At 52.7% G+C, this 24,892-nt stretch overlaps 1 protein-coding gene across 2 annotated transcripts; it reads right to left on the bottom strand.

Moving 5' to 3' along the window:
- Positions 1-7,500: 7,500 nt before the first annotated feature.
- ALDH3A1 (aldehyde dehydrogenase 3 family member A1) lies at positions 7,501-16,203 on the bottom strand. 2 transcript variants are annotated; one of them, XM_042966579.1, is made up of 11 exons: positions 16,187-16,203; positions 13,708-13,874; positions 12,053-12,284; positions 11,503-11,588; positions 11,076-11,284; positions 10,376-10,493; positions 9,522-9,663; positions 8,754-8,920; positions 8,358-8,457; positions 7,790-7,920; positions 7,501-7,687 (listed from the first exon to the last, which is right to left on the bottom strand). In XM_042966579.1, the coding sequence occupies exons 2-11, from the start codon at positions 13,867-13,869 to the stop codon at positions 7,673-7,675; spliced, it is 1,362 nt and encodes a 453-aa protein (XP_042822513.1). In that variant the 5' UTR covers positions 13,870-13,874; positions 16,187-16,203; the 3' UTR covers positions 7,501-7,672. The 2 variants fall into 2 exon arrangements, with proteins under 2 accessions (XP_042822513.1, XP_042822514.1); XM_042966580.1 differs by lacking the exons at positions 13,708-13,874; positions 16,187-16,203 and adding an exon at positions 13,041-13,107.
- Positions 16,204-24,892: the final 8,689 nt, after the last annotated feature.

Raw genomic sequence — 24,892 nt, 5'->3', positions numbered from 1 at the left:
AGGCTCAGCTGGCACCTGCTTGTAGGGCTAGGGAGGGGTGATGAGGGAGGGACAAATTGCTGGAAATTACAAGCAGGAGTCTCAGGTAGGGGAACAAGCCAGACCCGGTTGGAAGACACTGGAACAAGGAGTGGACAGAGAGCCAAGAGGAGAGAGATGGACACCAGCTGAGGGGAGGGGAAGTGATTGGAGACTGTTGTGGGGAAAATGGTTGATTCCCTCCAAGCTTTCAAATGTGAATAAGTGCAAATACTCTTCAAAAAAATTGTTTTAAGGACAATTTGCTATCACATATAACACAGACTCCAACAACAGGGTATCTAGAGTAGCCTAATGATGTCTTTGAAAAGCCAAGTTGTTCCCATCCTTCTGCCATATCCTTCTTGGTAGGTCTGCTTAGCCTCGGGGGATGGGGGGGTGGGGGAGGGGGCTGTCCTCCTGGTCACAAGATGGCTGCACTATTCCAAATGTCACATCCAGACACACCAACCTCTAAGAAGAGAAGCCATTCCTTCGTGTGCTTCTATTTTTATCAGGGAAGAAACTATTCCCAGAATCCCCCAGTAGACCTCCTCTCAGACCCTCTCGCCCACAACTGGATCCCATGTTCATCCTGAATCAGTCATCGGCTGGGAAAACACACTTCATTATTGGCTTACATCGGGGCTCTCAACCCTGACAGTATATTAGAATCAGTTGGGGAACTCAAACAAAAAAACCCCCCAAACATATTAATGCCCAGGCTGCACCCTGGAACATGAATCAAAGCTCAGGATCCATGATAATGGTATGCCTGTGCAGGTTCATCAGTCATAACAAATGCATATATTGATACAGGGGAGGCTGTGTATGGGTGGAGGCAGGGGGCATATGGGAAATCTCTGTACTATATACTCCATGTGATGTGAACCTCACACTGCTTTTTTTGAAAGAAAGAAAGAAAGGGAGAAAGAAAGAAAGGGAGAAAGAAAGAAAGAAAGAAAGGGAGAAAGGGAAAGAAAGAAAGAAAGAAAGGGAGAAAGAAAGAAAGAAAGAAAGAGAAAGAAAGAAAGAAAGAAAGAAAGAAAGAAAGAAAGAAGAAAGAAAAAGAAAGAAAGGAAGGAAGAAAACGGGGCCCCTGGGTGGCTCAGTCGGTTGAGCATCCGACTCTTGATTTCGGCTCAGGTTGTGGTCTTATGGTTCATGGGATCGAGCCCCGTGTCAGGCTCTGTGCTGACAGTGCAGAGCCTGCTTGGGATTCTTCTCTCTCTCTCTGTCTCTCCCCCACTCTCTCTCTTTCTCAAAATAAATAAAATAAACAATAGCAAATATTGAAAAATAAAGAATTAGGGAGCACCTGGGTGGCTCAGTTGGTTGAGTGGCTGACTTCCACCCAAGTCGTGATTTCGAGGTTCATGTGTTTGAGCCCCCCATTGGGCTCTCTGCTGTCAGCTCAGAGTCCGATTTGGATCTTCTCTCTCCCTCCCTCTCTGCCCCTTCCCTGATCACTTGTCTCTCAAAAATAAAATAAACACTTAAAAAATAAAAAATAAAAAGGGGCGCTGGGTGGCTCAGTCAGTTGAATGTCCAACTTCTGCTCAGGTTGTGATCTCATGGTTTGTGGGTTCAAACCCTGCGTCGGGCTCTCTGCTGACAGCTCGGAGCCTGGAGCCTGCTTCGGATTCGGGGTCTCTCCCTCTCTCTCTGACCCTCCCCTGCTTGTGTACTCTCTTTCAAAAATAGATAAACTTGGGGGAAAAAAGGAAAAAAGAAAGAATTAAAAAAATTTTTTTTAAGTTCACGATCCCAGGCGTTACTATCTTTTCAGAAGTCCTGAAAATTATAATATTCTAGCATGCCACCAGAGTTGGAGAACTATTGGCTTCAACTATTTGGTATTTGTCTCTGAGTTGAGGACAAAGTCACCTGTCCTGGGCGGGGGGGGGGGGGGGGGGGGCGGCGAACATCTGAATGAAACAGGGATTCTGTTACAAAGAGGGAGGGGTGGACTTTCCTCAGGCGACAGTGAGTCTGCTGGGGTCACCGCGGTCCGCACCGTCGGTCCAAACCAGTCACGGTGACTGCAGAGAAGCAGTTCCTGAAGAAGCAGGACACTCCGAGAAGGGGCTGGCCCAAGGGTGACGCTGGCCCCCAGAAATGGCAGGGCCCAGGGGACCTCAGAATCAGAGCTGGAGACGGGCGCCCACCACCGCCGTCTGCCGTCCTCCCAGACTCCCTGAGGGAAGTATGGTGGGTTTCCCCATCGCCTGACCTCAGACGTGGCAGGAGACCCAGAGGGGAGCCCTGGCCATGGCGTGCAGGGCCCTGGAGATGGTGTGGGGAGGGGGAAGGCCCAGGATGACACAGGGCCAACCTGGGGGTAGGGAGAGGGACAAGAACCACCGCAGGTCACGGTTAGGTCCCTGGGGTCTATGACAAGGGGTGTGCAATGCGCCCTTAACCGGTCACCCTTAAAAGGCCCAGAAGGTTCTCCATTATCTGCGCAGCGCCGCCTTTTCCCAGGTGTTTTCCTTGTCTGTTGCTTCATGCATTTATTGTCTGTCCCCAGCCACGTGGCCGACCATTGGCGGCTCAACAAACAAAGACGACTCTTCACCCTGGCAGAACCGTGTGAGTGGTTCTGGCCAACAGCATGTGAGTGGAGGTGATGTGTTAACCACAAGTTCGGGAGTTAACTTGTTACCCCAGCATAACCCAGCCCACCCTGACTAAGACACTCCAATCAACCGTAAGGTCAAGAGCACAGACCTCATCTGTTTCTTTCACCACCCAACACCGCCCGCTCAATGTTCGTTGAATGAATGAACGCGTGAAGGAACTCTTCCCGTTTTATAACAACAACACTTTATCATTTGGAAGAGGCTATGGCTAGAACACAATGATTTTCTGATCTGAGACTCTAAACGCTAGAAGCAGCCAAACAAGGGAACCAAAGGATCATTTTGCTAATGTGGCTACGGGGCCAGGAATTGGGAGGTGACAGGTGCCCATTGCGACCAGTAAGCTGGAAATGTCACCTGATTTTCCTTGGTAACATGTGCGCTGAGACGATTCTTGGCCATTTGTGTTCGGGACAATGGCAATTGTTTGGGAAGGTTGAATTGTAATTGTGCAAATATTATTTTCCAGCTCATTTCTTCATCCAAGAAAACCAGGAGAAAGAACAACAATAGATTGAATCATGGTGTTGGGACAAGATCAGGTTTTTGTGGGTTGTTTTTTTTTTTCCAATTGTTTTTCTCTTGGGTTCAAATCTAGTTTGAAAATAGGATTCGACCAGTATGGGTTGGGTTTGGGACATTTGGAATAAGACAGGTTACATGGTCCGTGGTAAGTTTTGTAATGATAGCAAAAAAGAAGGGGAGAAGGAGAATGGAGAGAAAAGGGAGAGGAACGAGAAAGAGAATCCGGGTTTTTCCTGTCTGCTGTAAAGCTTCCTTCTGGAATAATGCGGATCAAGTCTTTGGAAGCCCCGAGGCTTCTCTTGTCTGAGTTGGGTATTTCCAGCTCTTTCCACAGCTCCTGCTGCAAGGGTTTTAGGGAGCCACTCAAAATGTCACTGCAGGTGACATTTCTGTAGTATCAGGAAAGAGCAGGTGCCTGGGGACGCGGTACCTGTGGCTGGGCACAGTGAAGTGAGACCAAGTGACAATGCTTCCTGAACCTCGGTTTCCTAACCTGTAAACGGGCTCACAAGCCTTACTGCGTGGGGCTGCCGGTGGGTGCTGGTGAAGGAGAGAAGGAAGTGGGCTTCCTCCTTCCCCCCACCCCTGGCTCTGCTCTCTCACTTATCAGAGCGATGCCTCCGGGAAGACAAGGGACCCGAAGTCTTTGATCAGGTCTTTGATCGGTCTTTGATTATTATTTTTTTTAAGTTTATTTATTTATAGGGGCGCCTGGGTGGCTCAGTCGGTTAAGCGTCCGACTTCAGCTCAGGTCATGATCTCCAAGTCCGTGGGTTCCAGCCCCGCGTTGGGCTCTGTGCCGACAGCTCAGAGCCTGGAGCCTGCTTCCGATTCTGTGTCTCCCTCTCTCTCTGTCCCTCCCCCGTTCATGCTCTGTCTCTCTCTGTCTCAAAAATAAATAAACATTAAAAAAAAAAGTTTATTTATTTATTTTGAGAGAGAGAGAACGAGCAGGGGAAGGGCAGAGAGAGAGGATTCCCAAGCAGGCTCCGCGCGGTCAGCGCAGAACCCGTCGTGGGGCTCGAATTCACAAACCTTGAGATGGTGACCTGGGCGGAAATCGAGAATAAGTTGCTTAATGGACTGAGCCACCCAGGCGCCCCCAGGGTGTTGTCTCTACTGTTAAGATGTTTTCAGTTTCTGGCTGTTTTACTCTACAGTTGGCTCATGTGAGCTTATAGTCACCTAAAGTAAGGTAATTTCAGATGAGAAGATGGCAGGAAGAATGGGAATTTGGAGCAACCAAACCCCAATGACGTCATTTAAATTCATTCACGGAAATATTTGTTGAGCACCTACTATGAGCTAGTCACTGACTTAGCCTCCAGGGATATACGGTGAATACAACAAAGGTCAGTGCTCGCATTAAAAAAAAAAAAAAGTTTTTTATTAGTTTTCTTTATTTTTGAGAGGCAAACTGACTCTTTGATTGACTCTTTGATTTCGACTCAGGTCATGATCTCACGGTTCGGGAGTTCGAGCCCTGCGCCGGGCTCTGTGCTGACAGTGCGGAGGCTGCTTGGGATTCTGTCTCTCTCCCTCGCTCTCTGCTCCTCCCCACCTTGTGCTCCCTCTGTCTCGCTCTCTCAAAATCAATAAAGTTAAAAAAAAAAAAATAAAGCAGCATGTGAGGCACCCCACAGGCGATCCGCTAGGACGTGGCCAAGACGGAAAGGAATCCCACCCCCTTAGGCTGCCGGGTGGAACATTCCATCACACACGTTCTCAAGATGAAGGATGACTAGGCCTCCAATAAGAGGACTTCACAGCACCATTCGTCTCACAAGGGTCATCCTAACTTCGGCTGGTATTCGGGGACACTATCTGTGTTAACTAATTGGCTTCATCCGGAGGACAAACGTCTATCTTCACGACAGGAGGTAGTTCTGCGCCTTGGAGCCAGGTGCTGGCAAAGTGCGGCTCCTACGTTGGGAGACAGGGGGCGCTGTTTCGATGGCTGTTCCCCTTTCAAAAAGGTCGCTCCCAGGTCCTTGGGAAGGAAGAAGAGCGCCCCGCTTATGAGGCTGGCTGGAGGCTTTCTTAGCTTTTAAAAAGACTTACGCAGGTTTCAAAGAGACCGAGAAAGAACATACCCTGACAAGTTTTCGGAAGTAAGCAAACGGAAGGGAGAAAAACCTGTTCCTTTATTTTTGACAGGAGGGGATGAAGCCTCTTATTTTTAATTATCTGCCCTGGCAGCGGCATGGTCTGATTTTTGGTCTAGGAATCTCCTCTGGGTGCTCAGGGAAGAATGAACCGGAGGGGAGCAAGACCAAAAGAAAGGACACCACTCGGGAGGCTCTCTGTAGTACCCAGACAAGGAGTGTGATGGTGAGAAGGCAGAGCAGGACTTACCTGGGCGCTACCTGGAGGCACCCTCCTCCCCACCCCCCCGGGGGGCCTTGCTGAGGTCTTGGCCCTAAAGAAAAGCAGGGAGTCTGCATGCCTCCCAGGTTTAGGCTTGAGCCGTCCTCTGAGGGATGAGGCCACGTTGGCTTAGAGAAGAAAATCAAGAGCTCTGTCCTAGGCCTGCTAGCAATACGTTTGTGTTAAGAATCCAAGTTCAGGGGCGCCTGGGTGGCTCAGCCAGTTAAGTGGCCGACCCTTGATTTCGGCTCGGGTCATGAGCTCCCTGTTCCTGGAATGGAGCCCTGCGTCGGGCCGTGTGGTGACAGAGCAGAGCCTGCTGGGGAGTCTCTCCTTCCCTCTCTCTCTGACCTTCCCACCTCTCAAAATAAATAAATAAACATGGGGGGAAAAAAAAGACTCCAAGTTCGTATGTCAGTAGGCAGCTGGATATATGGATTAGGAGCTCAGAGCCAGAACTGGAGGCTTTAATTAGGAAAGAGGGTAGGAGGGGAGTCGAGGCATGGAGTCCCAGGACCCCGGAGGTGAGGGGTGTTGGAAGGAGGGGTGACCGGGCAGCGGGGCTGGGAAGGCTGGCTGGGCAGTGGGACGGTGAGTCTGCCCACTTGGGGGTTGGCGGTGCCCAGATGACAGCAGTTTCGGTGGAGTGGAGGTGACAGAGGCTCACCTGGCTGGCTCTGTGGAAGCATTGGGCTGTCCGAGAGCAGATAACCCACTGTCCGGATGAGTCTCTCTTGGGCAGGAGAGTGGGGAAAGGAGGCACTAATTAGAGGGGCAGAGGTTCCGGGGAGGATTTGGGCTGCATGAGTAAATTGTTTGGATATTTGAAAAATAAGGAAATGGTGCACCCAGTGAACATCCAAGCAGTACAAAACTTCACGCTCTGCCTGGTCCCCCTCCGCTTCCCCTCAAGTGGAGGGGATGAAGCCCAGGTAACAGCTTAAGGGCTTTTATCTGAGGTTGTATTTGGGTTTGGGGGTGGGGGGGAGAGGAGAAATAAGATGTGAGATATCAGGCTGGGAATGATCCAGCACAGTAAGGGGACCAGTGATGGAGGGGAGCTCCAAGGGGGATAACGATGAGAGTCAAGGTCAGGAGCAGGCAAGGTGGAGAGAGGCAGGTGGCCCTGGGACAAGTGGAGGGTTGGCCTTTGTTGGGAGCGAGGACGTTCTGGCACCGGAGGCGGGGGGTGGGGGGTGGGGTGGTGCGGGGAGGACGGCCATGCTTTTGCAGTCAAGGGTCCTGTGAGCATCACCACCTTCATCCCAGAGAGGGGCCAGCCCCAGTCATTGCGACCTGCCGCCAGGAGGGGGCGCCAGCCTGCCATGAACCCAGTTCCCTTCAGCAGGTTTCTCCCCCACCTACCCCTGTCCACCTGCTGGCCAGGTTGGGCTGATTCTTGGCTCTTGCTTCAGACCATCCTCCCCGGACCCTGTCCCAGCTCTTCAGGCCTCCGAGGCCAGACCCCCGGGCCCAGGCGCTCCCTGACCAAGAACTGTCAGGCACTGTGGGTCCTGGGGGTGGGGGGTGGGGGGCTTCCGCCCAGGAGCTGCGCTCGGAAATCACCCAAGGGTTTCGTGTTGACCCCTGCATGGTCTCACCGAGGGACCCCTGCCCTGGGTGCCAAACCCAATGTGAGAGGAGCACTTTGGCCTCCAGTTTCCGAGCCACTTGCCATCAAGACAGCCCCCTCGGTCACCCCTTCGCTGGATACACCAGAAACGGAGCTCACTCCCAAAGTCGAGATGCAGGATAAATGGCTCCAGGACACCAGTGGCTCCTGCCTCGGGGCTCTGGGGGCCAACGCGGGACTTTGGGGAGGTCTTCAGTGCAAGTCGGGATGAGAACTGGCTGGGGCGGGGGCACGGGACCGGGGAGGATGCGGGGGCTGCAAAGGAAGCAGGCGCACACACTCCTTGGTCCGGCTGGGGAACTTTTATTGGTCTCTACGTGTCCAGCGAGGGGGCGGGGACTTGGGGAAGTGAGGCCCGGGGCCCAGATGGGAGTGGGGGCATGCAGTGATCCTCAGGGGAGCAAGAGGGGGGCTCCGGGAGCAATTCTCCCAGGGCTGGACAGAGGGGCAGGGGTGCGGCGCGGCGAGGCCAGCCAGGAGCAGCACTTCAGTGACGGGTCATCTGCGAAGAGGACACAAGGGGGCAGTGAGGCCCGTGTCCTGCGCGGGCCCAGGGGCTCCCAGCAGCCGAGTCTCCCCGACGGCCTCCGCCCCCACCTCTCACCTTGGCCAGGCTTGGGGGGTATCTGGCTTTGAGGGACTCATCGTTCAGCAGAGGCCGCACCAGGCAAGAGCGTCGGTGGGAAAAGGTCTCAAAGCTCTTCTTGCCGTGGTAGGACCCCATGCCGCTGTTCCCTGCGGGGAGGAGCAGGCTCAGCCCCCGGTGGCCCGAGACCCCCAGACCCTGCCGACAAGCCTCACGTGCCCTTTCTCTGAGCCTCCCAGGGGTGGCCGATCCCTGGCGGATGCCCCAAGGGACACGTCCACGCTTGGGACAACAGAAGGTGCTCAGAAGAGTTGTTTCAGCTGTGGGATCTCCGGGCCATGTCCCCTCTCTCAGGGCCTCCCTGAGGCAGGACTGGTGTACCAGGTGACCCTTAGGACCCTCTAGGGTCTCAAGGTCGAACATGGCTGATGGATGTGCCGGCCGGAGCCAGAGGCCCACACAGGAGAGGTTAGTGGGGGTCTGAGGCCCAGGGCTGCTCTGGTCCCTCCTGAACTCCCAACCCAGGGCTGTGGAGGGGGGACACCTGGAGGGGGCAGGCAGGCAGCGAGCTCAGCCCCAGACTCACCCACACCCCCGTAAGGCAGGGAGTGCACAGAGTTGTGGACAACGACGTCGTTGGCCGTCACGCCACCGCTCGAGGTCTCCGAAATCATCTTCTTAATCACCTGCAACAGCAGCCGGCCCCACCCCCGCCTCAGTCTCCTTCCCCGACCCCCCAGGCCCCTCCCCACTCTGTCTGGGCACATCCCAGAGCCTTGGGGGTCAAGTCGATGGACTGGTTTCAGAGCGGAGGACAAAGAGGCTCCCAAAGGTTAAGTGACTTGCCCAAGATCACACAGCGGTAAGCAGTGACGCTGGGATTTGAACCTGGGCCCGTGGACCCCTGGATCCTGTTCACGCGAGTGCTGTGTCGGGACCCCCCCCTCCCCAGGACCCTGGGAGGAGGGCACCCCAGGCCTACCTTGTCATTTAGAGAGAACACATAGAGGGCCAGGGGCTTCTCCCGTTGGTTGATGAACTGGATGGCCTCCTCCAGGCTGCGCACACACACAATGGGCATCACGGGCCCAAAGATCTCCTCCTGCATCACCTGGGACTGGGGGTCCACGTCTGTGAGGATGGTGGGGGCTGGGACGGGAAACAAGCGAGAGTCAGCGGGTGCAGAGGCCTCTGCAAGCCCAGGCACCTAGCTTCTTCCTTCAATTCCTGTACAGGATTCGGGTGGGGCGCGGGTGAGCCCCCCCCCCGCCCCCCGCCCGGGCTCCATCACAGCAGACCAAGGAGAGAACTGTGGATTAACCTACACGTGGGGGAAACCCAGGGTCCACATCTGGAGCGGGCGGGCACTGTGCCCCGCTGGCCACCTGAGCCCCTGCCAGAGCCCTTCAGTCTCCGACAAGCTGGGGGCCGAGTGGGGTCACATCGGGTGACCTTCAAGCCTGGGCACTGGGGGGGGCCCCTCCAGCTGGGCACTCGTTACTCTTGGGGCCTTGCCGTTCAGACCCCCGGCTGATGCCGCCTGGGCCTGGTGGGCAGAGGGCTTCTGGGCTGGGGAGAGGCTTCCCGGGAGTCGTGCCCAGTCCCTGCCTGCCGAGACCCCCGGAGCATCCCCCTGACCCCCTCCCCCGCCAGGCCCACTGGATCGCGTCTGCTCCTCAGGGATAGCTGTCCACCCGCGGGGACCCTGGCAGCGGGCACGCACACACACACCAAGGGCGAGCACACACACCGATGTATCGGGTGGCCGCGTCCCCAGTGCCTCCGTAGGCGACTTTCTGACCCTCCATCAGGCCCATCACCCTCTGGAAGTGCCGGGAGTTAACGATCCTTCCGTAGTCACGGGACTTCTTGGCATCCTCCCCGTAGAACTCCTGCGGACAAGAGGTGACAGGTTTCAGGTGAGGACGTGGACCCTCATCATGGCCATTGGCTGAGGGGTGACCTTGGCCTGGGAGCACCCAGGGGCACCATCTAGCCCAGGACTGCTGAGCTGTCACGACACCTGCAGTGCTCCAAACTTTCACGGCGTATGAACAGCTGCGAGACAGCATTATTTGAAAGAAATCTATGCACAGTTGTGTGGACGTTGTCAGAAGATCGAATGTGTGTTTTCACGGAAAGGAAGAGTGTGGGACGTACGAGGAAGGCAGCAGTGATTGTCGAGGCGGTGGGTTTCTAGCTGGAGCTTCTGTTTCTTTACGTTTTATTCCTTTATAACCTTTTCTGAAAACTTTCTTTTAATGTTTCTTTTTCAGAGAGAGACACACAGAACGTGAGCGTGGGAGGGGCAGACGGAGAGGGAGACACAGAATCCCAAGCAGGCTCCAGGCTCCGAGCTGTCAGCGCAGAGCCTGACGTGGGCCTTGAACCCACGAACCTCAAGATCGTGACCTGAGCCGAAGGTGGACGCTTAACCGACTGAGCCACCCAGGCGCCCCCTTTTATAACCTTTTCCAAATTATTTACAGTGAGTGTGGATTATTTTGATGACCAGGAAAAAAAAAAAAATCCAGTGTGTTCTAAAGTCTAGACCCACCTCACTGCCTTGCAGCTTCTCACTCAGCCCCAGGGACCAACACTCACTTTCAGGGACTTTTTGAGCTTCTCCACAATTTGGTTCTGGATGGAGGGGTCACAGAGGATGTAGTCCGGGGCCACACAGGTCTGGCCACTGTTCATGAATTTCCCCCAGGCGATGCGTCTGTGAAAATTCCAGATTAGATTGCATCCCGCAAGGCATGGGAGGCTCCCTCGGACAAACATCTTATTCCATTATCTCAGGGTCAAGGTAGGAGGGGCTGAGCACTGGGGGAGAGCTCTCAGGTACCCAGAAGCCAGAGACTCCCTAATGTCCCACTGGTTTCTAGACACTGGACTGAGCAGATGCATGTCCATGAACGTGTTTACAGGGGCCGATGGCATCACACGTGCTAACCTCATCAATGACTGGTGGGGGGTTTCTGGGAGACGTCTGGGGTGGGCAACCTTGGTGCCTCTCTGTCCATGCCCTTGAGCCCTGCATGGCCAGGTGTTATCTCTGCTCGGGGTCCCCACACCCTGGAAGGCCACGCACGTGGGATGTGAAAGGATTCTGGCCTGAGCTCTTTCCTGCTGGAAGCTTTCCCAGACTGCCTTGCACCTCTTTTGTGGGTGTGGTATCCCACCCCCACCCCCAGCTCCCACCCAAGACCGCAGACACCGTGAGGGCAGGGACGATGTCTGTGTCCCTCACGGCAGAACTGTGGTCTGCGTGAGCTGGAGGGCAGCCAGAATGACCACTCACCTGCAGGCGACATCCAGATCACAGTCCTTGTCCACGTAGCAAGGGTTCTTGCCCCCTAGCTCCAGGGTGACGGGGGTCAGGTGCTTGGCTGCGGCCATCATGATGATCTTGCCCACAGCGGTGTTCCCGGTGTATAGGATGTGGTCAAATCTCTCCTTGAGGACCTCTGTGGTCTCAGAGATGCCCCCATTGATCACCGGGTACAGATCCTTCCGTGCAAGGAGAAGGCGGGGCTCAGAAAAGACCACAACACTTCCTCCTCGCCCTGCCCACCCGGCCATCACCAAACAGACCCCCTCTCCTGACCCCGGGACTCCATTCACCTCAATGGGAGAGGCCGGCTGTCATTGGCCCCAACCCAAGGCTTAGCCCCTTGCTGCAAAAATTCACTATTTCTCAACCCCCAAAGACCTGGGGAGCACCTCACCCTGTCCAGGTACTGAGGGATGACGGTGGCCAGCAGGTTCGCCATATTCTCACTCAGCTCCGAGGGCTTGATGACCACCGCGTTCCCTGCAGAGCACGCAGAGTCAGGGTCCTGCCCTCCCAGTGACCACGCCGGGTCCTTGGCGGAACGGACAGAAGAGCGGAGGGCAGGCGCCCACAGAAGCTGCACCACCCGCCCTCTGCGGTTGTTCAGATGCGGGAGGAGGGGGAAGAGAAGGGAGGGAAGGGCCTGGGCCCTGATGGGAGAGCAGAACTGGTCCCAACTGGTGGGACTGGTGAGCCCAGATGCATCTAAGCTGAGAGCCACCCGGCCCCGCATACACGGGGGGGCAGAAAGGGGCGGGCCGAGGTCACTTCTGAGCCAGGCCGGGCTTCGGGCACCAGGGGGGCCGGCTAAAGAGTTTGCTCCCTGAAGCCTCTGGGGAAATTCAGACCCATCAAACCAATCCCTGAGCCCCACCCCATCTCTGGCTCCACTGGGCTGGGGCAGTGATCCCTCCTGACGCCCTCCCGAGACAGAGCCCGAGTACCTGCAGCGATGGCGCCCACCATGGGCTGGACCGTGACAGTGAAGGGACAGTTCCAGGTGCCGATGATGAGGACCACGCCCAGGGGCTCCGAGTGGATGTAACACTCATCCTGCTGGGTCTGCGGAGTCTTCTCCGCGGGCTCGTCCGCAGCCCACTCGGGGAGCTTCTTGATCACGTGTTCGATCTCTTCCAGGACATACACCACCTCCTCGTAGTAGGCGTTCCACTCGTTCTGCGGTGGCGGGGGGGGGGGGGGGGGCTCCGTGTGAGCTCCCCGGTCCCGGTAAGAGATCCAGGGCCGTGCAGCCAGGCCTCTGCTCAGGGAGTCACCGGGGCTGCCCGTGGTCCTGGCTCACTGGGCCCTAGACGTGTGACCCTGAACCAGCTGCCCACCCTGTCCTAACCTCAGTCTCCAGATCTCGAAAATGGGGGCATTTTTAGTACTTCACATGCTGGGTGGGCACGTTGGACACAGCCTGGCATGTTCAGCTGCCAGGGTGATGGGGCTGTTCACTGTGCGCTCCCCAGGCCAGGGGTCCGGGCCACCGAAGGCACAGTGGGGCTGCGGGCAGAGCTGAGGATTTGCCGCTGGGGTGGTGGGTCTGCGAGGGCCCCTTTCTGACAGTGTGGAGGGCCCGGGGAGTTTGCACCTGCCAAATTCATGGTGCCTAAAAGGACCTCAGACCTGGGTGATTTGAAGGTCATTAATGGGGCGGGGGGGGGGGGGGGAAGCGAGCTGAGGAGGGTCCAGGAATGCTTATAGATTAAAATGAGACTTGAACTCAGGACGAGCCCTAAGAAGGCCACCTTGAAGAAACGGGTACAGGTTAAAGGCTCCCAAAGAGAGGAAAAAATCCAGGAGAACCTCTCAGCAGGGGAGGGAGGGAGCAGGCCAAGCCTTCAAGGGATCCTCCTGGAGTGGGTGGGGAGGAAGCCATGCTGCAGGGGTAAGTGGAAAGGAGGAGCAGACAGCAGGAAAATACAACACCTCCATGAACTTTGGCTGTGAGAAGCAACGCAGAAGTCGTGAAGCTTTTGTTTTCAGATGAGGAACCAGAGATTTAAAAAATACAGCAGCGGGGCCCCCCCGGGTGGCTCAGTCCGTGAAGCCTGGGACTCTTGATTTCAGCTCAAGTCATGATCTCAGGGTTTGTGAGTTCGAGCCCCGCATCCGGCTCTCTGCTGTCACCACAAAGCCCGCTTCGGACCTTCTGTCCCTTTCTCTCTCTGCCCCTCCCCTGCTTGCTCTCTCTGTCTCTCTCAAAATAAATAAATAAATAAATAAATAAACTTAAAGAAAAAGAAGTTAAAAACAAAATACAGCCGCAAAGGACTCTGAAACAGGAGGGGCATGGGCTCGAGAGTCGCTCTGCTCTCCTCCAAGGCAAAAATGGAACGGGTGGAGGCAGGGCCAGGCGACTTGGGGGCAGCAAGGCGAAGGGGTTGAGAATTTGGAGGTGTCTGATTTCGCTCAGGGTGAGGGATGGACGGGGAGGGAGGGCCCTCTGGGACGCCAAGCCGGGATGCTCTCTGGCTAGGGGAACCCAGGTGGCCCTGCGTGAGGCTGAGGGCTGGGAGAATGAGGAGACCCGACGTTCGGGGTGTCGTGTCCCCAGGACAGGGCTACAAAGGGGGGGTCTCACGCTCTGGCGCACCCTGTGGAGGTCCGCTGTCAGCGCGCCCGCGATGTCCTTCTCGTGCTCCTTGATCATGCGCCGCAGCGCCTCCAGCTGCTGGATCCGGAACTGCAGCGGGCGCGTCTTGCCCAAGTTGAAGGCGGCCCTGGCCCGCTGCACGACTTCGCCGATTTTGCTCATGGTGCCTGGGGACAGAGAGCATCTTGGAGCCGGGGAGGAGGACGGCCGCCTCCCTCATCACCAGGACCTGGGGGCTGCAGAGGCAGCATCCTCATTGCCCCTCCGCCGCGTTTCTTTCGTAAGAAGAGAACGATCCCCCAGGAGAGCTGGGGAAACGGCATTCTTTTGCCTTCTCAGCTCCCTAGCCCAGCCGTCTGGGCCCCCTGGCCCCTGAACTGATCACAAAGCATCTGCACGGAGGGCCAGGAAGCAATGGCATGCGACCCTAACTGCTCACGGTGAGATCCTGGCAGTGTGCGGAGGGAGGCGAGTGCAGAGGTGGGGGAGGCCCTTCCTAGCATCTCTCAAGCCCCGCCCCCACCGCTACCCGCTTGCAGAGCCAGAGACACTCCCCCCCCCCCCCCCCCCCCCCCGCAAACACTCCAAGAGCTCCGCACACCCAGCCAGGCCACACTCCGGATTAGACTGGCTGGCCCGGGTTGGGATTCCACGCCCGAGCTGATTAAACGAAGCCCAGCATCAGCATACCAGCACCACCTTTCTGTTCGCAAAAGCATTAGCTGCTTTGCGGGTGGAACCAGCCTTGGCCTTTAAACCAGTGCGTGCCCGCAACACCCGTGAGACACAGGGCACACGCCAGCAGAAGTCTCCCGTCTCCCAGGGCCTCCGAGTTGCACACGGACGTGTGGAGGGGATCCCTGCTACCAGGGCGAGAAACCGTCCTGGCACACTGGGCTGGTTCTTCTGGGGGCCGTTCGGCTGCATCTAAGCAAAAGCCTTTAAAACGTTATTTCCCTTTGAGAGTGTAGGTCCACATTCAGGAGCCTATGGAAATGACAGCGTTCCTAAGCATGAATGAGAAAGGTCATCAAGTCTTTATATAACGGAGAAATACTGGAAACATCCGAAACGTCCATCAGCGACTGAAACGAGCCATACAGCACCTGGGTGATGGCCCCTTGTGCAGGATTTAGGAGGGAGGCAAAATAGATGTTTCTGCCCCTTCATAAGGGCACTGGCTGCCTGTGCCGGATGTATCCCAGGCACGAGGCATAAGAAAGAAAACCAGGAGCAGGGCAGCAGGAACACTAGGTATGCACGTGTGCGTGTGTGTGCGTGTGTGTGTGTGCTCTTGAACACGCAAGAAAAGACTAGAAGGGTGGCTCCCAACATGGCCACCATAGACGGGGGTGACATCAGCGGTGACCTTCGCTTCCATCGTCCGCGGTGTTTGACTTCTTTGGCAATGAGCTTGCATTTTTTAAAAATGCTTTGTAACTTTTTGACTAGGTAACACATGCTCGTGGTGGAAGAAGTAAAAGATACCAAAGGGGCACAGAGAAAAGCCTCCCTTCTCCCTTCTCCCTCAGCAATTCCTTTCCGTCTTCCTGGAGACACCCCACCTCTTTCAGACACCGCATAACTGCTAATAACAGGAAGAAAACCACGATAAGACTATTTCTACTTTGCAAAAATATATATATATGCCGTATATATTATATATGCATATGTTTGACATATATACATATATGTATGTAAATATATGCATATATGGTATATATAATTTTTTTTTTGGCAAAGTGGAAATAGCTCTGTGTGTGCGCGTGTAATCCTGCTTGAATTCCAGCAGGTGGTTTCTGGGATCTCCCACCGCCTCCTCCCTCCACGGTGCTGAGCCCCACCCCAGGCCTTCTGCACAGAGAGGAGGGGCCCCTGCTGGCATCCAGGGCGCTCCTGCTGACCACGACCCCAGCCGCACAGCCTCGCAGGAAGGTCCTGCTTCCCTCCCCAGCCTCAGGTAGTCAAACCAGAGCATCAGCCTCTGGCCAGCGGCCCCCAAGGCCGGGCGGTCCAGGGCGGAGTGGGTGAGTGAGACGGGGTGGGCACTTGGTCCAGCACTCAGAACCATGTGGTCTCTGGGAAGGAGCCCCCTCTGCACAGCGTTAATAATGGCGCTGCCTCTCAGTTATTAGCGATTCACGGAGCTGGAGGGCGTCTAACATCGCACCTGGCACAGCCGGGAGCAGCTGGAGCTCCTTTCCCGGGACCAGCTGCCTTCCCACATCTCCGCTTGCCACCGTCTCACCTGTGCCGCCTTTGCCCCCAGACGTCCCCGAGGATGGCTCCCCCTCAGTCCTCCCTTTCGATCCTCACAAAAACTCCACAGCAGCGCCCCGGGGAAGAAGGAACTGTTAGGAGTCCATTTAACAGCCGGGCAAAGTGAGGCCGAAAGACACTAGGTGTTCTCACCTAGGGGAAAAAAAAAAAAAAAAAAAAAAAAAGCACGGGGTGGGAGGAAGGGAGGGGAGAAGATTACCTTTGACACAGCCTTTCCCAGCGCCTTGAGCTTCTGGAATGAGCAGCCTAGAGGGGACACTTTTAAGGACCCTTCTTCCAGCCCACGTGGCCTGGGAGTCCCTGCCCAGGAAGTTTGTGTAACAAGAACAAAACAGTATTCAAATAGGGGTTGTAGCTAACGGACCTCTCCTTCCTATGAGCCCCAGCTTTGGGGATTAGGCCTTGGGTTGTTTATTTTTTTTTCTGTTCTGAAATGCAAGAATGCGTCTGTGAAGGCTTGGGTGGGGCGCACATCCAAGCTTCAAAAGGAGCCTCTGTGTTTGCCCTGGGCAAGGGGGCCCTGATTGATTCAGCCTGGCATGTACCTCTTCCAGATTTCCGAAATTCACTTGCCAGAGGCTATTGTCCCAATTGCCCTGTTATGTAAGGTCAGCAGAGGGTGAGCTACGAGTCATGGTGAGTGTGCGTGCACGCAGCCACCCCCACACGCACCAGTGCATGGGCACGTTCTTGTCCCCCTCACCTCTCCGCCCATGCGCACAGGTGTCAGGGCCCCTTCGAGGTAGAGGTGTCCCACCCGAGGAACCGCAGGCTGGGGACTTTCTCCGTGAGGCCCCACTGATGCGCCGATCTGCCCTCCTGTTGAAGAGCAGAGCTTATGCCAAGAACCCATCATGACCGTGTGTTCGCCCAGGAAACCAGAGACGCTTGTGAAGGAAGGAATCTAGAAGCCCCTCCCTCGGCCATTTGCCAGACGTTTGCTGGGCATGTCCTCTGTGCCACCTAAAGGGGCACCTTTATCAGGTGGATGTCACCTACCGTCGCGTCTCTTACCTCTCCCGCTGCTGCACACTCTTGGTCTCTCCCTACCACACTTCCTGCCAAACTTCCCCACCTGCAGGCCCCTTTCCAGCCAGCATTCGGGTGCCCCGGCTTCCCCTTTCGCTCAGAGGAAAACACGAGGTCTCCACGGTGGCCTGAGGGTGTCCTGCTCCTCTCCCGTCCCTCTCTAGGAGGCCCTTCCCTTGACATCCACACACAGCTCCACTCAAGTGTCATGGAAAACGGTAACCAGCCCAGCCTATCACTTTCTGTCTTCTTCCTCCATTTTTCTCCCGGGCGTTTATTGCCCACGGACATGCTATTCATTTGTCGCTTATTTCGTTTGCTACCTGCCGCCCTCTGGCTGGAATTTGGCTTACTCCCTGCCGTCATCCTCGCACCTTAGAATGATGTCTGGCACCCAGTAGGTGGTCAAGAGATACCTGCCGAATGATGGGGCAAAACAGGAAATTTCAAAACCATATGGCAACTGTAGCAACTGGATGCACAAGACATTGACCGTGACTCGGACGAAGCTGCCGCAGGAGGGAAATGGCATCTGTGCTGAATGAGGGCTATTCAAGCAAGGAACAACAAAAGGGCGTGGAACAGCCAAAGCGAAGGCACAGAGGCAGTCAACAAGGTCATGCATCCCCTGCAGCTAATAATAAGCAGTGGTGATGTGTATGGTGCTGCCCCAGGAGGTGAGGGGATGGACGGGGCTCCAGGGGCAGGGGACTCGTGGAGGCCTGTGGGCTGTGGGAAGGCTGTGGGTTCGGTGGGCACGAAGGAGCTCATCACAGCTTATCAAAATCAGACCTTGTTTTCCGAGAATCCGTCTGGATAAGGCACAGTCTCGATGAGGTCCGGACCGAAGGCCGCAGTGTGCGGGAGGGACGCAGGCAAGGAATTCCAAGACCCCGAACTAGACTGACAGAATGGGAAACCTTCCAGAATGGCAGGAGGAAACACCAGTCGGATCAGGTGCCTGGGGAGCCTGCATTGGGCGGTGGGCAGAAGTTGGGCGTGCTCCGAGATGGGGAGGGCCGGGGGGGCACATCAGGCCTCTTGTGCCGACCCGGAACCCTCCCCTTGCTTTTCCAGCGGTGATGCCAGATCATCTTTACAGGTGACACCTTCTCCCTCTGCTGCAGCCTCGCCAGGGGGAGCGTGGGTCCCCCCAGCCTCTCCAGGGAACTGGATACTGAGTGGAGGGCAGGCTTTGAGGCCCAAGACTGCTGGAGGTGATTCATCATGACAGCAGCTCCCTGGAGGGACAGCCCGCTTGTCCACTCGCCAGTTCCCTGACCGCCCTGGCCCCCACCCTGGCGAGCTCTGCTTTTCAGCTCCACTGTTCATCGGATTGCTGACCACCAGCGGCATGTCCTTAGACAAGTGATTCAATGTCTCTGGGCCTCAGTTTCCTCATCTGCAAACGGGTGCGGGGAAAAGAAACAGAGACACCAGCACCCTCCCACCCCCGGGTCGCCCCCTTCCTGGTCCTTGGCTCCACCCGCCTTCCGTGAGGCTCTTCTGCGGCTTTCGTTGCCCCTAAGCCGCCTTCATCCGTCTCATTTCCTCCTTCATCTCTTAGCATGAAATTGACCTCCCCGAGGAGAGTCATGGAAGCGACTGGAAAAAGCGAGTGCAGACAACCATGACCGTGTGGCACGACGGGAACGGGGCCTGGCACACGGAAAGTTTCGTGTAAATGCTGGAAGCTGTTGCTTTTGTCGGAAGTAGCAGCTCTTGGGGCGCCTGGGTGGCTCAGACTCTCGATTTCGGCTCAGGTCCTGATCTCACGGTTCATGAGTTCCAGCCCCGCGTCCGGCTCTGTGCTGACAGTGTGGAGCCTGCTTGGGATTCTCTCTCCCTCTCTCTCTGCCCCTCCCCTGCTCATGCTCTCTCTCTCTCTCTCTCTCTAAATAAATAAGTTATAGATAGATAGATAGATAGATATAAAGCAGCCCTCGTCCTGGAGCCTTGAAACTTGTTTAAATCCATGGAAGACAAAATCTCTAGATTTTTGTTAGTGAAGAGTTTCAGTTCCGGCATAAGCTTGGGTTGTCACAATGTTGCAGATGCATGGTTTTTAGTTTTTAAGGGTTAAAGGTTTTAATCTTTGCCCTGATGGTCCATCCCAATGCCTCATACTTGCCCAGATTGTCACACACACACACACACACACACACACACTCTCTCTCTCTCTCTCTCTCTCTTTGTCTCTCTCTCTCAATCTCTCTCTCTCTCTCTCTGGAGCTACTGCCACCTGTTTGTTTTACTGAGTCCCTGATCACCTCTCTGTGGTCCCTTCTCCAAATATCGACAAAAGGGCCCTTGGGCAATGAAGACTTGAGCATATTTTCCCCCCATTGACATCCTTCAGTGGCTTTCTACTACTCTTAGGGAAAAAAAAACCTTCCCTGGCCTTTGAGACCTGCACAGTCTGACTCCTGGATGCCTCACCAGCCTCATTTTGTACCGGTTTCCAACATTTTCACTGAATTCCAGTCCATGGGCAGTTCCTGAATGGGCCACGCAATTTGCTGCCTCAGGGCCTTTGCACATGATAGTCTCTCTCCCTGGAACACTCCCCCTTCCACTCTGCACCAGGGTAACTCTTGTTCCTGTTCAGACCTCAGCTTCTCTGACCCACCCCTACCCCCCAATAATACCTTCCTTACTCCCAGGAACCTGCCACAACTTGCAATCATATATTTGTTCCTGTGATTATTTGCAGATTATTTTTCTTTGTTCCTTGTCCCCCTACAGACTCAAATTTCCATGAAAGCAGTGGTTTCAACTATTTTTCAATATCATATCCACAGTGAATGGCATATAGGAAGACCTAGAAAATAATGGAAACAGGTCAATATACCAAACCATCCCAAATCAGCAGGTGGGGCTGGGCAGGATCTAAGCAAAGATTGAGAGAAATTATCACTCCTTTACAAGGTGATTTTCAACAAACCCTCCTAAAGCTGGCAAAACATTTTTGGATGAATGAGAAAACCAGCCTAAAAGTTACATTGCTTAACTTTCAAGGAGCAATTAGGTTAGAATAGCTTTTGGAAGGGAAAACCCACTTTCTTTTTAAGAACAGGTGGGAAGGGGCGCCTGGGTGGCTCATTTGGTTAAGCATCTGACTTTGGCTCAGGTCATGACCCCGCTGTTCCCAAGTTCAAGCCCTGTGTCAGGCTCTGTGCTGACAGCTCAGAGCCTGAAGCCTGCTTCGGATTCTGTGTCTCCCTCTCTCTCTGCCCCTCCCCCTCCTCTTTCTCTCTCACAATAAATAAACTAAAAAAAAGGGAAATTGTTCTAAGGGGCAAATAAACTGTTTCAGTGGTAAACATGAAATTATTAGACAATGGCCAGTGTCATGTCAGCCCTGAGGCTGCTTATGATCACCATGGCCACCATTTATTGAGCACTTAGTGTATGCCATGGACTGAGCTCATGATACCTTTAATCATAATTCGACAAGAAAGGTGTTATTATCCCCATTTTATAGAAGGGGGAACAAAGGCTCATAAGAACTCTCCTCCGGGGACACCTGGGTGGCTCAGTGGGTTGAGCATCCAACTTCAGTTCAGGTCATGATCTCACATTTGTGGGTTTGAGCCCGGTGTCGGACTCTGTGCTGACAGCTCAGAGCCCGGAGCCTGCTTTGGATTCTGTGTCTCCCTCTCTCTCTGGCCCTCCCCTGCTCATACTCTGTCTCTCAAAAAATAAAATAAAGTGTTAGAAAAAAAAAGCCAAAAACCTTGTCCAGGCTGTCACAGCTCATAGGGGGCAGAACCAGGGCTTGAACTCATGCTTGGCAGGTACCAAAGTGCATAGACATATAGATCTATGCAATAGAACCAGGAGTCCAGAAATAAACCCTTACAGTTATGGTCAGTTGCTTTTTGACAAGGGTGCCAAGACAATTTGATGAGAAAGAAGGGTCTTTCTAACAAATGGGGCTGGGATGACTGGACATCCCCATGCAAAAGAATGAAATTGAACCCTTACCTCACATCATATACAAAAATGAACCCCGAATGGTTCATTGACCTAAACATGAGGCATAAAAATAGAAAACTTCTACAAGAAAATATAGGAGCAAAGCTTCACGTTCTTGGGTTAGGCCATGATTTCTTAGATACATCACCAAAAGCACAAATGATCAAAGAAAAAATAGATAACTGGATCACATCAAAATTAAAAACTTCTGTGTTATAAGGTATACCATCAAAAAAACTGAAGAGAAAACCCACAGAATAAGAGAATATAATTGAAAATCATATATCTGGTAAAGGGATTTATGTCAGAATATATAAAGAACTATTATAACTCAATAATAAAAAGACAAACCAATTAAAAAAAATTTTTTTTTCTTAATGTTTTTATTTATTTTTGTGACAGAGAGAGACAGAGCATGAGCAGGGAAGGGGCAGAGAGAGAGAGAGAGACACAGAATCGGAAGCAGGCTCCAGGCTCTGAGCCATCAGCACAGAGCCCGATGCAGGGCTTGAACTCACAGACTGTGAAATCATGACCTGAGCCGAAGTCGGACGCTCAACCGACTGAGCCACCCAGGCGCCCCAAACCAATTTTAAAATGGGCAAAGGAGGGGCACCTGGGTGGCTCATTTGGTTAAGCATCCGACTCTTGGTTTTGGCTCAGGTCGTGATTTCGCGGTTTCGTTAAGTTTGAGCCCCGCATCGGGCTCTGTGCTGACAGTGTGGAGCCTGCTGGGGATTCTCTCCCTCCCTCTCTCTCTCTGCCCCTCTCCTACTTACGCAGTCTCTCTCAAAATAAACAAATAAACTCAAAAAAATACGGGCAAAAGATTTGAACAAACATTTCTCCAAAAACAGTATACGAAGAACGAGTTAATCCATGAAAAGATGCTTGTCATTATTAGTCATTAAGGAAATACAAATAAAACTACAATGAAATACCACTTTAAACCCGCTAGGATGGCTATCTTTCTTTCTCAAAGACAGAAAATAACAAAGTGATGCAGGGCCACTTGGGAAAACAGTATGGAAATTCCTCAAAAAGTTAAAACTCGAACTACCCTACAACCCAGCACTTCCACTACTAGGTATTTACCCAAAGGATACAAAAATACTATTTCAAAGGGATACGTGCACCCTGATATCTATAGCAGCATTATCCACAGCTGCCAAACTATGGATGTAGCCCAGGTGTCCATCGGCTGATGAATGGATACAGATGTGGTGTATATACAGGATGGAGTATTACCCAACCATCAAAAAGAAGATGGAGTATTACCCAACCATCAAAAAGAGTACAATCTTGCCATTTGCGACAACGTGGATGGAGCTAGAGTGCATTAGGCTAAGTGAAGTAAGTCAGTCAGAGAAAGACCAACACCGTGATTTCACTTATATGTGGAATTTAAGAAACAACACAAGTGAGCAAAGGGAGGAAAAAGAGAGAGAGAGAGGTAAACCAAGAAACAGACTCTTAACTATAAAAAACCGATGGTCACCAGAGGGGAGCTGAGCGGGGTGGGGGGCAGGGATGGGTGAAATAGAAGATGGGGGTTAAGGCGCGCACTTGGGATGAGCACTGGGTGTTGTATGGAAGTGTTGACTCACTACAGTCTACACCCTCAACAAAGACAGTAACAAATGTCGATGAGAATACGGAGAAACAGGAACGCTCCTACCTTGCTGGTGGGACTGGAAGGGAGCGTAGCCGCTTGGAAAATGGTCTGGAAGTTCCTCAAAGAGGAAAGCATAGAATTTCCATAGGATCCCGCAATTCTGCTCCCAGGTGTATACCCAAGAGAAATGAAAACATACGTCCACAGGGGAACTTCTACGAGAATGTTTACAGCGGCATTATTCATAAGAGCCAAAAAAGAGAAACAACCCAAATGCCCATCAGTGATCAGTGATAAACAGACGTGGTCTATCTGTACAATGGAATAATGTTCAGCCATAAGAAGCAATGAAGTTCTGATGCATCTTACGATTGTGGATGTGTCTTGTAAACGATATGCTAATCGTGGATGTGTCTTGTAAACGATATGCTAAGTGAAAAAAGCCAGTCCCACGAGACTACATACTGTAAGATTCCATTCATATGACACATCCAGGAAAGACAAATTTATAGCCAAAAAAGTAGACCAAGGGGCAGCCTAGGGCTGAGGAAGGGGATTGGAGCAGGGGGCGGGGGATGAGAATTTTTTTCAAGGGAACCAAAAATGTTTATGATTAGATAACGATGATGGGTGCACAAAAAAACTGAAAAACATTGAATGGTACAGTTAAATGGGTGAAAAATATGATGTTGAATTATGTCTCAATAAAGCTATTCAAGTATTTGTATTACATTCAGTATCTTCACTCTAAGAAATAGGAAGATGAATTGAAAATCCACTCTGGAAAACAGTGTGGAGGTTCCTCAAAAAATTAAAAATAGATCTACCCTATGACCCAGCAACAGCACTGCTAGGAATTTACCCAAGGGATACAGGAATGCTGATGCATAGGGGCACTTGTACCCCAATGTTTACAGCAGCACTCTCAACAATAGCCAAATTATGGAAAGAGCCTAAATGTCCATCAAGTGATGAATGGATAAAGAAATTGTGGTTTATATACACAATGGAGTACTATGTGGCAATGAGAAAGAATGAAATATGGCCCTTTGTAGCAACGTGGATGGAACTGGAGAGTGTGATGCTAAGTGAAATAAGCCATACAGAGAAAGACAGATACCGTATGTTTTCACTCTTATGTGGATCCTGAGAAGCTTAACAGAAGACCATGGGGGAGGGGAAGGAAAAAAAAAAGAGGGGGAGGGAGCCAAACCATAAGAGACTCTTAAAAACTGAGAACAAACTGAGGGTTGATGGGGGGTGGGAGGGAGAGGGGGGTGGGTGATGGGCATTGAGGAGAGCACCTGTTGGGATGAGCACTGGGTATTGTATGGAAACCAATTTGACAATAAATTTCATATTAAAATAAACAAATAAATAAATAAATAAACATAAAAATAAATAAATAAAATAAAGGGCAAAAAAAGAAAAAAGAGAGAAAACCCTTTTGGAATCTCCTTTATAGAAGTATTCAAAATAATGTATATAGGTAATGCCCTCTGAAGCAGGTGGTACATAATCCCCTTTCCCTAAGTGTAGGACGTGTAGTGACTTCCTTCCAAAGAGGACAATGTGGACAGGTCAGGAGAGTTGGCTCTACATGGAGAAACCCAATGAACACCACCTCACCAGGGGGTCAAGGTCAACATCATCAGCGATGAGTCATGATGGCAGCATGTTGCCTGGATATGGCGTGATGAAAAAGAGCACTTCTTGGGGCGCCTGGATGGCTCAGCCAGTTGAGCATCCGACTTCGGTCAGGTCATGATCTCGCAGTTTGTGAGTTTGAGCCCCACATCAGGCTCTCGGCTGTCAGCCTGTCAGCGCAGGGCCCACTTCGGGTCCTCTGTCCCCGTCTCTCTGCCTCTCCCATGCTTGTGCTCTCCCAAAAATAAATAAATATTAAAAAGAAAGAAAGAATGAAAGAAAGAATGAAAGAAAGAATGAAAGAAAGAAAGAAAGAAAGAAAGAAAGAAGGAAGAAGGAAGGAAGGAAGGAAGGAAGGAAGGAAGGAAGAAAGAAAGAGGAAGGAAGGAAGAAGGAAGGAAGGAAGGAAGGAAGGAAGGAAGAAAGGAGGAAGGAAGGAAGGAAGGAAGGAAGGAAGGAAGAAAGAAAGAAAGAAAAAGAAAGAAAGAAAGAAAGAAAGAAAGAAAGAAAGAAAGAAAAAGAAAAAAGAGAAAGAAAGAAAGAAAAAATGTCCCCTTCACCTCTGTGGTCTTCCCCGAAGAAATCCAAATCAAGCATGGAGTTCAGTTAATAGGAATGCACCAACATTGGTTCATT

The sequence above is a fragment of the Panthera tigris genome, chromosome E1 (genome assembly GCF_018350195.1).
Source record: "Panthera tigris isolate Pti1 chromosome E1, P.tigris_Pti1_mat1.1, whole genome shotgun sequence".
In the NCBI taxonomy this organism is placed as follows: domain Eukaryota; kingdom Metazoa; phylum Chordata; class Mammalia; order Carnivora; family Felidae; genus Panthera; species Panthera tigris.
This window is presented reverse-complemented; position numbering and strand designations above follow the sequence as displayed.

What these genes read in the sequence shown, in the direction of transcription:
- ALDH3A1 (XM_042966579.1), bottom strand. Translation starts at nt 13,869, where the DNA reads ATGAGCAAAATCGGCGAAGTCGTGCAGCGGGCCAGGGCCGCCTTCAAC. An exon ending in GGTGGGCGCCATCGCTGCAG is followed by an intron (nt 11,589 to 12,052) that starts GTACTCGGGCTC and finishes CGTGCTCTGCAG; the next exon opens with GGAACGCGGTGGTCATCAAG. An exon ending in CCTGCCTTACGGGGGTGTGG is followed by an intron (nt 7,921 to 8,357) that starts GTGAGTCTGGGG and finishes TCCTCCCCGCAG; the next exon opens with GGAACAGCGGCATGGGGTCC.